This window comes from Melanostigma gelatinosum, assembly GCF_949748355.1.
Source record: "Melanostigma gelatinosum genome assembly, chromosome: 15".
Taxonomy (NCBI): Eukaryota; Metazoa; Chordata; class Actinopteri; order Perciformes; family Zoarcidae; genus Melanostigma; species Melanostigma gelatinosum.
In genome coordinates, this window is record NC_136648.1 from 23,313,901 (window position 1) to 23,326,934 (window position 13,034).

The 13,034-nt window shown below is 42.7% G+C and overlaps 1 protein-coding gene across 4 annotated transcripts in view; it reads right to left on the reverse strand.

Annotated features, from left to right (window-relative positions):
* Positions 1 to 2,552: 2,552 nt before the first annotated feature.
* The window catches only part of LOC306789665 (xenotropic and polytropic retrovirus receptor 1 homolog), a gene marked incomplete at its 5' end in the record, with an annotated part of 54,616 nt that continues 44,134 nt past the window's right edge, over positions 2,553 to 13,034 (reverse strand). For 3 of the 4 annotated variants that reach the window (XM_079285730.1, XM_079285729.1, XM_079285728.1), the window contains 6 exons: positions 2,553 to 3,087; positions 5,429 to 5,650; positions 6,274 to 6,413; positions 6,524 to 6,690; positions 7,808 to 8,002; positions 8,084 to 8,249. In XM_079285730.1, the coding sequence (XP_079141856.1) occupies positions 3,033 to 3,087; positions 5,429 to 5,650; positions 6,274 to 6,413; positions 6,524 to 6,690; positions 7,808 to 8,002; positions 8,084 to 8,249 (945 nt within the window). In that variant the 3' untranslated portion in view covers positions 2,553 to 3,032. The remainder of the gene's footprint in view (positions 3,088 to 5,428; positions 5,651 to 6,273; positions 6,414 to 6,523; positions 6,691 to 7,807; positions 8,003 to 8,083; positions 8,250 to 13,034) is intronic. The other variant, XM_079285731.1, reaches the window with a different exon arrangement.

Consider the following 13,034-nt stretch of genomic DNA (forward strand, 5'->3'; position numbering starts at 1 on the left):
CTGCTGTTACTAATCAGCAAAAATCGAATAGCTGTAACAACTAGAAGCACACTCAGAGAGCACAGACATCCTTCAAGGCCCAACGCTTGCAAAGTTAACAGAAGTGAAGAAAATGAGCGGATATATTTCCAATCCGCTCCAAGACGAGACGTATTACAGCTCCGTCCTCAGTTGCTTTCTGTATATTCAAAGCACTAAAATAAGATGAAGCAAACTAAAACTCGACGCAAACTCTAATGCTATGCAGCTTCCTTCACGAAGACAAAGAACATAGAAAAGAACAGAAAGGAAGTTTGGCATTAAAGTGCAGAATCATGGGAGGACTTATTGCTCATTGGTCAGTGATTTCAATCCGCTTCCTGAAGTCACTCATAATAGCACACGCTATTAACAAGCTTGATGAAAACAATAATGCAGAATGTTTTTATTAAATGGCTGATTAATAAAAGCAATGAGCAGTAGAAAGTACACGCTGGACTCAACAGTTAACCAGCAGCACACTGCAGAAGTGGCTCGAGCACTTTGGGAATGTGAAAAAGCAACAAAATGAATATCTTCGTTCTGTTCGAAACATTCAGAAAAACATTTTCTCCAGTGCAATCACAACTACCTGTCTTCATCCAACAGCAGAAGATGGATTCATGTGGTAGCACACGGTGACATTAGTGCCTTTGAAATGAGGTCCAATATGCAGATGATGTAATGGTGATTGTGCATAAACTGTTACTGACTGAGACTTTGTCAAACTATGGATACAAAACCACACCAAGTACCTAAACTACCAGCTGTTTTAGACTGTTACCGTAAACTCTCATACAAAATCAAGGAATGGCTTCGGCGAGCCAGCATGAACAAATAACAGCTGGTAAAAAAACACATTAAGAGGAAGCCAACAACAATGGCTTCATTTACATTTCCACAGAACTAACTCCATTCTGCTGCTCTAACTGATCAGAGCTGCAACACTTCCTTTAGATTCCTCCACATGAAAGGACCGTCAACAACAGTACGGCTGGAGTACTGTTGATGTGATGTGTAATAGTGCAGGAAGCGGTGAGTTGCACTGATGGTAGAGGAAGAACTGGAAACAATGAGTGAATGAAAAGAGTATTTGTGATAAAGGGAACCAGAGCAGCAGAGTGCCGAGTGGGACTCGTGTTCCCCTGATGGACTCAGTGCTGTGGAAATGGACCTTATAGTTAAATCAGCAAGACGACAGGTAAACATGGAGAATGTTTAGAGTTTGCATTAATTAGGAAGCAGGAGCATTTAGGAATAAAAGAGTGTTTCTAGTATTTGCCGGTTCCATAGAGCTCTGGATCTCTCTGCCATTGAGCTAATAAAGAGACTCACAACCTGTTAACATACAAACAGATTAAATGTCCCACGAGAAATACGTCAGTTATTTTAACCACCCCCCAGTCTGCTAAAGTGTTAAATCCAAACCGGAGTGTTCATGTATCTCATGTAAACACAGCCAATCAGATTCACTCCCCACCAAACCAGCTGGAAGAGTTCCAGTTGACCAACACCATCCTTTTGATTGTGAACGTCTGAACCAATGTGACAGACAGGTGACCTCCCTCCCTTTCATCCTCGTCACATTTCAATGAACCACTTCAACAGACGCCAATTCCTGTTTCATGAACCAGTAAACTCTTCAATCTGTCTTCAATCAAGATTTCAGGGCACAAAAAAATAGTAATTCCTTGGACCTCATCCTAACGCTTGTTTCAAGTTTACAAAAACGTATGGGCCTAAATAAGTTGACAGGTGGTACTTAGGTATCCCTCCCACTCATACATACATAAATAAGTTGGCATACATTCAGTAAAAGCATTTCCACATGGAGGATATTTATGGTGGTGACCAGGATGTTAAAGGTGATCTTCTTCTTTTTCCGGAATCAAAATCTCCACGGCTGAACATTCCAGCTGCTGTTCCATGCAGTCTGAACTCAGCACGAATATTCCATGTTTCAGGAATATTTTCACACCACCTCCTACTTTGGTCCGTCTCATATTTACAACCACTGTTATAAATACATACTAGTTTATATGTGTGTGTGTGTGTGTGTGTGTGACGCTCATCCATGAACAATAAAACATTTAAAATCACTGTTTGTGTGTGTGTGTGTCAACACACAAGAGGCATTCCACTCCTTCACTCCTAAAAAGTGCGTGTTTCTGTGTGTGTGTGTGTCTAAAGCGTGTACGGTGCAAGTAGGCAGCTCTGTGATGATTTGAAGGGGCAAACTGAAGAGTGAGGGAGTCAAGCCGGTGACTGAAGGTCATCACCAAATGCTTGTCAGCACAGTCTGTTGGCCAAAGGTCAGGCCAAAGGTCACAAGGCCTAAAAAGTTGCCGAAAGAAGGAGACACTTTTCATCCCTTTTTATTCTCCTATTGGAAAAAGCTGGCTTTAGATCCATTCTGAGGTCCAAATTAAAGGTGGACTCGTATCTCTCGAGGTGTGGTGGAGGTGGATTCTAATAGCTACAGGCGGGGAGAAAACCTTTTGGTCCTCAACAGCAGCAGGTTTGAAGTCGTCGGCCTCTCCCTGTGTGGAAGCTGAGTGGCACCGAGAGGCAGCAGGGACACTTCCTGTCAGGGTGATCGGCTTGCATTCCATTGAGCTGCGATGTTCATGCTAGACGGCGGCTTTTAGGAGAGCTCAAGCAATGACTGGAGTTGAGTTCACCTCTGGGTGGCTGGGGGTGACCCACTGCTTCGGTAAAGTAGAGTTTAAGTGGTGAGCCCACCCTTGATTATTATTGAAGGTAGGGGGAAGAGTTTCATGGCCATGTTGCTGGGTTGTTTGTTCAAGAGGTAAAAGTTCCTCCGTTGAAATACAAACAGTTGTGAACCCATGTAGAGGCTCATGCACTGGAGAAAGGGTTACGTAGGCATGGGAGTTTAAACCTGTCCTTGGTTGAGAGTTCAACGCCCAACTCGCTGGGTAATTCCTCAATTAGGAGGCGGAGTTTCCTCCTTTGAATAAATTCTGGACCCAGGCGAGGGGCGTGGCCTGATGTCAGGAGTCATCATCAGTGTCCTCAATCAAAACCTTGGTGTCACGGGTCTTGGACCTGAAGTGGGGAAATGGAACAGATTGTTTACAGTGATGACGCACAGTATGTAGGCTTACAGCACAGGTTAGCATGTTGACAGCAGATAGGGTGGGAGTGGTTACGATGTTATCGATACTACTACTCTCATAGACACTCCTCATCAGTTAGGTTGTTATCGCTTTTTAACAGAATGAATTCAGGACAGAATTGATGTTGATTTCATGTTTATAACAGCAGCGTCACTATATAAACCAAACAATCTCACTAAAACAAATCTAAAATACCAATAAAATAAAGAATATTCCTGAGTGAAGTTCAGAAAGAATGAAAACACAGACATCAGCAATTATCAGTCCTCTGTGCAGGAGGAGCTGCTTTGGCTCAGCCAGCAGAGAAGTTTACAAGAAGCTAAAACAGTTAGACGACATCAAACAGCTTCGGTTTCAGCTGGTTTGTAACAATTCACTATTAGCCAAGCTAGCGCGCCGCGGCCTCTCTGCTCTGCTGGCTTCACTCAGTGTGTGAATGTGTATGTAGGCTAGTTGCAGGAGCTCAAGGAAATGCTGCAGAAGCAGAAAGCATTGATGCCGATCTCCAGATTGCATATTTGTCACTGAACACAGGCCGATAATGAGCAGCAGAACAACTTGTTTTCACTCTATGATGGTTAAACTGTGCACTCCTTTGGCTGAATGGTTGGTTCCCTGTTCACAGCTCTTCTTCTCAAAGCTTCAGGGCTCTGGACTACACAGAGTATCTTTAGCTTATCTACAGCCACTATTCTGTACAACGCTCCAAAAGCGCTGCTTATCAACTCGGTAAGTCGACCCGGGGTTCCGCCATCTGGCTGTGAGACGTTCCCATAAAAGGGCGTGTTTGCAGCATATAACCAATCACAATCATGGACAAGTCTGCTATTTTTACAAATGAAGAGTATACTATAATATTAGACAAATACGTAACAAAGTTTAAATGGACAAATGAAGGAAGGCCAGCTGGTAATAAAGCGCAGACTGTGTAAATATGTACATGAAAAGACTTCACTGCTTCATCCAGGGCACGAAAGAGCTGGACTATAATAACATGAGTGTATTCTACAACTTAAAGTGTTGCTTTGATGTGAAATACTTGGCGTGGATGACAACATTTTAGCCTTGTTCTTTCAGCTGCAACCTGGCGGTGTGAAACACACTTATGGGCAATAAAAACATGAATATAAAAATATCATTCAAAGCGGTAAGGTTTCCTTCCATCACTTAAAACCTGAGCAAAGTAACGCTGTATTCAGTCTGCGACTGTAAGACACGACTCCAACATGTCACACTGCAACACACGGCTCAAGAAGCTGACACACATATCATACATATAAATATATATGATAAGGGAATATATCGAGGGCCAAAGCACAAAACCTCCGATCTGCAGAATTTTCTGATTGCCGGATTTCATTTTGGATGATGAGAACAAGGAAGGCTGTTCATATTCAGTCTGTTTTTAAATAATCCCGCCCTTTATTGAAACTTCATTTAGAGCATCATGTTTTAGAACCTCTTCCAACTTGCACCAAATGATGGAAAGATTGCAAAGATCCTATCTGCAAAATGATCAAGGCCTTTGTCAGATCGGAGGTTTTGCTCTTCGGCCATCGATATACTGATTTCTTCTTTTATTTCAATTTGCTTCCAAGTCTGTTTCACACCGCCGTTGTTTCAGCTGAAAGAATAAAGGTTAAATATTGTCACACACGCCATGAGAATACATCTGCAACACATTCATTTAACAGAATACACACATGTAGTTGTAGTCAGATCTATCGTGCATGTAAATACACAGTCAGTGATTTCTTGCCAGCTGTGCTTTCTGCGTTGGTGTCTTTTAGTCTGGACTATGACTTGAACATTATATGTAAGCGTCGATGGCAAAATGATTCCCGACATCTCTGAAACAAATGTACATCCGCAATAAGAAAGGCTAAATCGAATTCTTATTTGTTTTTAATTCCCAAGTTATATTCAAATCCAGCTAAATTCTGGCAGTACATTTTCTGAACCATATGTTTTCCCACTCATTTCCTCCTCCTGTACTTTTTAAACATTCTGCATCAGCTAGTAACCTGTTCCTTGATCTTACACAGGAGCTCCTCTGCCCACTATAGATCCTGGCACCCAGGGAATGCCAAGGCCTGAGCGTTTCTCTTCTGGTGACGTGCCAATGAATTGCAAGCTATAGCTCTACAGAAGAGGATTATGGATTGGTGAGGATGACCCTGATCCATATTTTTTAACATTCCAATCTTCAGTAACCCATCAGCTTCATGTGTTCCCATATCTCGTTCACGTGTGTTACTGTTGAGACTCACTGTGAGGCCAATCGTGGTCTGCGTAGACTCATGCTGTAGCTCCTCTTCCAGCTCTTCTTGCCCTGCCGGTTCCGGACTCCGTCCTCCTGGTCCATCATCTGCTCCAGCAGTGTCTGGTCGTCAGCATTGAGCGGAGCCACACTGATGTCTCTGACGGCCCTGAACTCACCACAGTTATTCAGGTGTTCGTTCTCCAATCGGAAGAAGTTCCATACGAAACGTCTGGAAGGAGAAGCAATTTGACTTACATACTGTATATCACATATTAAATATTCTAATAACAGTGAATAACAATGGTCCACATCCTCATGCTTTAACAATGTTTTCTTCCAAGTTAGGGGGGACATGGGTGATGACTTGATTGGTTGATTGATTTAATAGAAAATAAAAGATCATTAGATAGTAGATTTAAATGACAAATCATTTTTATTCTATTTTAAATAATTCAAGCAATCACAGACAGGAAATAGCTGCTGAAGCAGTGCAGCAGTACAGAACATTATAATAGGAGTACTGTAAAATGTCTCGTCATTTGATTCCCAGTAGTGCTGAAACAATTATCTGATTAATATATTGCTGATTCAATTTAATCACAATGTGGATCATCAATTAACGGCCTATCTAAAGTGTTACACACTTTTTACAGCTTTTCATATGGACAATGTTTTCTATCTTTGTAACTGATGACTGAAATGTATTTGAGTTTTCGGTGGTTGATCAGACAAAACTATTTGACATTTTATGGAATGATGGATCAGGGAAAAGAATAAATGACTCACTAAGGGGAGGAAAGTAAAAAGAGGACGAAGAAGGAAACGCAAAGTCAGAAAACAGAACGATGATACCTAAAGACCTCCATGGGGGCAAGTATAGTCGCCAGTATGTCAGAGATGCCGTGTAACCCAGTAACTGTGCTGAGGGAGACAGTTAAAGTCCAAGAAAAACGCAACAGGACGTCCTCCACTATAGCACTGTAGTAATAGGCCTGACGGGAGAGACAGAAAACAGGGAGAACACATCATCACACTGTAGTTAATATTCAGTCAGGGACTGGTATTGAAAGGATCAGACTACTCTCCCTGTGTGGAGGAATACCTTATGTGGGTAGACTATCTCCTCTCTCAGAAAGGTGTTCTCTCCTGCGTTGCGGTCGAACAGGCCCCAGTCCATCTTCAGGTCCCAGACGAGTGTGTAACATGAGCTGACCACCAAACAGCCGATATACAAGTAGAGGAAGATCTTGGCGTCAGCGGGGGCTTCAACTAAGGAGGAGAGAGAGAGACGGGTGTGAGGCGCGACAGCTGGTATAGCATCAGATCTGTAAGTTTAAAATTGATATGTCAATCAAAGACATTTGTTTTCTAATAACTCAGAAGTCTGTGTTTTTCCACTTAAAGTTACTGTGAGGAACTTTTAACTGGTTATGAAAGAATTTAATACAAAATTAAAGAATACCATTGGAGAGAAGATTAGCTATTTCTATATTGTTATTCTTGATGCTCGTCATCAGTCGGATTCCGCGCAAAATCAGACTCCTTCAGCTCAGACTCCAGCGGGGCCTCTGGCAGAGACCAACCGATCCGGCTTTGCTGCTGCCTCCAACTTGCAGTCAGAGCTCCTCCGACCAGGAGCATAGCATCACCTTGCAGGTCCCCGAAGGGAGACAAAATACAGACACCAGGCCGTATATTGCAGGCCCCGCTCGAGGAAAGAGGCACACAGGAGAACCAGAACTGGGACTGAACGGGGCAGACTGTCAGACCCTACTGCAGGAAAATGTGAGGTTTTCTAAAGGGAGTCTGGTGCTCAGAAACATCACCGCTTCTGTCCACAGGGACCGCCAAAATCAACACAAAAATGAAAGTTCCTCAGAGTAGCTTGTACAGAAGAGGAAAAGCTGCTTTAACCTATATATTCAGTGGCCAAACAGAAGCACTGACGCCCCACAGAGGAAATACACAAGAACTGGATAAGACCCTTTTTCTTTCAAGAAATAACACGTTCCTGTCTGATTGTTTCGTATTTTTTTCTCATGGTCTTTGGCATAATTTCTAATAGCTAACTGGAATGAACATCCTGAAGAAAATGCTTTTTCTAGTTGTGACTGTGAATCTTGTTTTTCAGGGTGGGGAGTATGACAGGACCTTTGTTGTAGTTTATCAAGTTTACCTAGAAAACAGTGAAACAGTAGAAGTTAAGAACACAGGGAGACAGCTTACTAAGTTATTATTACGGTAGTAATAAAGGTCTGTTTGATACAAAGGCCTGGTGCCATCTGGAAGGAACATTCCTCTTATATTATATTAATATTAAAGGTGTATGTGTAAGCTTTGCCCTCTGTGCATTGAATACACCAAAGAAGTGTTGTGTCCATTCTACCTTTATGTGTGCTGTATAGGGCAGCAAAGGTGACAACAAAGAAGGACGTGGAGTATTTCCCCGCGTTCACCAGGTGAGGGAATGCCCGTTTGGTGTCGCGGTAACGTCGGAGACACTGGACGAATCGGAACCAAGCAGGAAGACACTGGATCACCGCACGGATGCCGTAGGAGTAGGAGTTACACACATCTTTACCTGCAGAGAACGGCAGGCAAACGGTGTGGTTATGACACGGTCATCATTGGATCTTTACAGCCTTTCATTGTTCAGTCTCACCTTGACTGCTAATGAGTCCATCATGTTTTTTCCAGTCTAGTTCAAAACTGTAGAAACAGATCATATACTCCAGATCCATCAGAACCACACCAAGAGAGTTCAACTGGTCAGCCAGCCAGAAGTCTGCAAAGCCAACATGATGAAACGGAGCCGTCACCACCCGAAACTGTGAAAGAAAGGGACAGAGAGGACGGTGTCAGAGACTGAAGCATTCACTGGTAAGCTCTGTCAAGGTGGACGACATCGCTGCTCTCCATTCACTCATTGCTTTTACACTCAGTCCATTTGTATTTGCTCTGTATTTTGGGTGTCGTGATGGACTTGACTGGCATTTAAACCTTTCTCAATGATGACTAAATCACACTTTGTAGTTCAGCACATTGATGGTGCCTGAAGACCTTAAAGATCCAGTGAAATGAAAAATACACCTTCATAGTTTCACAGGAGTTGGGCTACAAATGTATGCCGACAACACGGTTTTATTTGTGGCTACTATTGCTGCAGCCAAACTAACAGACTGCTTGGCAAGGTGGAACACTGGTTAGAAAACAATCATTTTTCATCAATCACAAAGCGACAGTAGAGGATTTTAAGCATCTTGGAATTGTTTTGGAATCTCAGCTTTTGACAAACACATAAAAAACGTATGTCGAACAGTTAGGGCTAATCTCAAACCATTCGGCACATCAGACACGGCTTACCAGTTAATACAGCGCATTAAACCGATAACATCCCTTTACAACTAAGCTAACAAACCACACATTTTATCATTTCAATGTCAAAAGTATATTTTCTTCTCAGTTATGACAATTTCAACAATAACTCCAACTCCTCGGACTTCACCTCAAACTTAAACCATCTAGCTCCACCCCATTTTAAACTGCCATAACTAGACTTCACTGTACTGCCACTAACACCAGAAGTACATCAGAAGGAAACTGCAGAGCTCTAAGACTTCCTTTGCAGATTCTAAGACATTTTCTACAACAGTCAAGTCTTGTAACCATGACACCAACCAGTCGATATTTATGTACTGAGTCAATGCTAGAAACGTTTTATATTTTTGTTTTATTTGTCTGTTTGAATGTTTCTTTATGTGTTGTTGTTCATGGATGGCGGTTTGTGTTTGTAATTATTATAGGCACAACTTTGAATGATAATCTGAATTTACATTGTATACGGCGACTTGTAGAACTAGCAGATATGTTACAAATTACAAATGATATATTCAGGTTTATTTTTGTGGAATAATTATATATAAAAATACTGTACCCCCCCCCCCAAAAAAGAAAAAATAATTTCAATGTGACATTGATTTATTATCAGAAACTATTTTGCAGAAAAATGAAAAATTGAAATGTGATGTATTTGACAGGCATGTCATGTTTACACATATGAGAGGCATTGAGGACACAATTTGCTTACAATTGGCCTCGACCTGTGAAACATTAAAACAACTCCTGATACTAAATGACTTATTTAAATACTTAATAAAGCTGAAGTACTATTGGTCAGATTGTGCATCTGAAGGAAAGATGTGAAAATGAAGATCAAAGAGCATTCTAAGGAAGTTAGAGATAAAGTAATAGACATACACAAAATAATATCAGAGTGTTGTGATGTTCCAGTGAGCACTGTTGGATCAATAGTAAGGAAATGGACACTGCATTATATCACCCAGGCCCTGCTTAGACAAGCCCATCCCTCTAAACTCAGCGTCAAAGCTGGAAGGAGACGTGTGACGGAAGCCAGCAACTATCCAACAATCACTTTGAAGGAGCTGCAGACATCAGTGACTGATTGAAGCGAAGATGCACCAGTTAACTGTGTCAAGACCTTTGCATAAAACTGACCATCACTCAAATAAGAGAATATCAAAGAACATCTGGAGTTTGCCATAGAGCCCGAGAGCTAAGATGTGGGACAAGGTTTTGTGGTCAAAGACCAAGATGCGCTATGTGTGACACAAACCTAACACGACCCATGCCTAAACAAACACCATGCCCACAATGAAGTATGGTGGTGGCTGTGGGGATGCTTTTCCTCAGCAGGGACTGGGCATCTTGATAGAATTGGAGGAAGAATGGATGGAGAAAGGTACAGGAAGATACTGAAGGAGAACCTGCTTAGTCTGCTAAAAGACCGAAGCTTGGGAGAAGGTGCACCTTTCAGCAGGACAATGGCCCCACTGCAAGCACAAGGCCAATGCAACAAAGGGACATTTAAACGACAAACGGTGAATGTTCGACAAACAAAGATTTCAGTCCGATCCAGAATCTGTGGCACTATTTGAAAATTGCAAAAGCGTCATCAATTGAACCTGATAAAGATGGAGCAAATGTGGCATGATGGATGGAGAGAGATCCCTCCCTGACAGTGTGCCCTCGAGGGGGGTCCAGGGACATGCTTCACTGGAAGAACATTTTGTATATTTCAAAGTTAAATGCATCAATCAGATGCACTTTGAGAGCAAATAAAGAGGCTAGATCGAACAACAACTTTGTGCTCTTGTGAAGAATTTTGTGCTCTCACTCTAGTAGTGTGAGAATGTAACTAAGTACATGTAGACCACTTGAATATTTCCAATTTAGGTAATTGTATACTTCTACTACATTTCAGAGGGAAATATTGTACTTTCACCTTCAGCATATGTATTTGACATTGATAGTTACTAATTACGCTTCTTCAGATTCAGATTCTAAATACAAAATATAAATTAACTAATAAACCATGATGTATTACTTCATAGTATATATCGAATTATTAAACATATAAAGTAGTTCAAATGAGCTGTAACGTTGGTAATGAACACATTAATGCATCAATAATCAAAATCCAGTGACAAAGGTCGACCGCGAACACATTGTTTGAAATGTGACATTCTGCATAATAAGTACAACATTACTTTCGTTACTTCAAGTATATTTTTACGCTAATACGTTTGCACTTTTACATTTCGAATGCAGGACTATTATTTGTGACAGAGTATTTTTACACTGTGCTCTTGTAAATACTACAATCTTAAACACATTGGTTGTATGGATGTGAATGGTGATGACACGGCAAAAAAGCCACACTCACAAAGCATGACAAAACGAGACAGGGCCCGTGTTTCAAGACGGATCCGGTGCGTTGCCGACATCCCTGCAGACCACATGCGGACTATGTCGCTCCCTGCGGGGAGACGGGGCACAGCTGCACTTAATTAATTCAGTTGATGGAAGCAGCTCGTCCGGCGACTGCTGCTGAAAGTCGGACACGGGCGGCAACTAACTAATGTCAACTAACATTGTCATTGTTGGTGATTTAAATGTCCATGTCGACAACCCCTCCTGTCAGTTTGCAGCAGATTTCCTGAGTATGCTTGAGTGTCTTGGCCTGCAGCAGCATGTTGAGGTTCCTACTCACACCAAGGGGCACACTCTGGATCTGGTTATCGCTGACTCTGCTTCCATCAGTAACCTACAGGTTTATGATCTCGGTGTGTCCGACCACAAGGTGGTCTCAATGGCCTTGACTTTTGTGCTGCCTACTATTATACCTAAGCGTCAAATGTCTTTCCGGAACTGGAAAAGCATTGACTCAGCCACTATGACCATGGATCTCCAGCTCATCACCTGCCCAGCCTCTGCATCAATGGATGAATTAGTGGAACTCTAATTCATGGACCTCACGTGTCAAGTCACGTGAGGTCAATTTCTCACGCTCCGCTCCCTGGTTCACACATGAGCTGCGGAAAATAAAAACAGCTGGACGTGTTCTGGAACGACGCTGCGGACACTCTGGGCGCACTGTCCATCAACAGGCTTTCCGTGAGCATCAAAGGGCATACTCCAACTCCCTTAAAGATGCCCGCTCACAGTACTATTCCAGCTTAATCAATAAAAACCCTGGCAACTCGAAACAACTTTTTTCAACCATAAACCATCTCCTGAAACCACAACCATCCTCTTCAACTGAGGCTACAGAGGAGCAATGCAACAGTTTCGTTGACTTTTTCAGATCCAAGGTCAACAACATTCGCTCTCTGATGTCCAGCTCTCCATCTCTGACACCAACACCTTGTCTGCGAGTGTGCTGTCTCCTCTACATCTCGCTGAGGTTCAGGAGAGCCATGTTGAGGAAATCCTCAGAAAAATGAAATCCTGTACCATGGACCATTCCTACTGATCTGCTCAAATCACATATCCCCACTCTCAGTCCTTTCATCACCAAAGTTGTTAACCTTTCCCTTCAGTCTGGCTGCGTCCCACCTGCTCTCAAGGTTGCTGTCATCCGTACCCTTCTCAAGAAGCCCACCCTGGACCCGGAGGCTCTAGCCAACTACAGGCCTATCTCCAACCTCGCCTTCCTGTCCAAAGTGTTAGAGAAGGTAGTTCCTTCTCAACTTCAGGACCACCTCAAACACAACTTGTTTGAAACATTTCAGTCAGGATTTCATTCAGCCCACAGCACTGAAACAGCTTTGCTCAGGGTGACGAATGACCTGCTGATGACGGCCAATGCAGGATCACCCTCACTCCTCATCCTCCTGGACCTAACTGCTACATTTGACACAGTGGATCACACTATCCTCCTAGAGCGCCTCCATACCACCATTGGACTATCAGACTCTGCACTCAAGTGGTTTCAGTCCTACCTTTCAGGCAGAACTGAATATGTGTCACTGGGAAGATGCAAGTCCAGACTGCTCCCTGTCTCCTGTGGTGTTCCGCAAGGGTCGGTCCTCGGCCCCATCCTCTTCATTATTTACATGCTCCCCCTCGGTCGTGTCGTCGGCAGACATAGGATGTCTTTCCATTGTTATGCTCATGATACACAGCTCTACATCAAAACTGCCCCAAGCCCTTCTGCAGCCATTGTCATGTCTCACCGCCTGTCTTGGGGAGATAAAGGCGTAGATGAGCAACAACTTTCTCCAGTTAAACAGTAGCAACACCGAAGCCCTCCT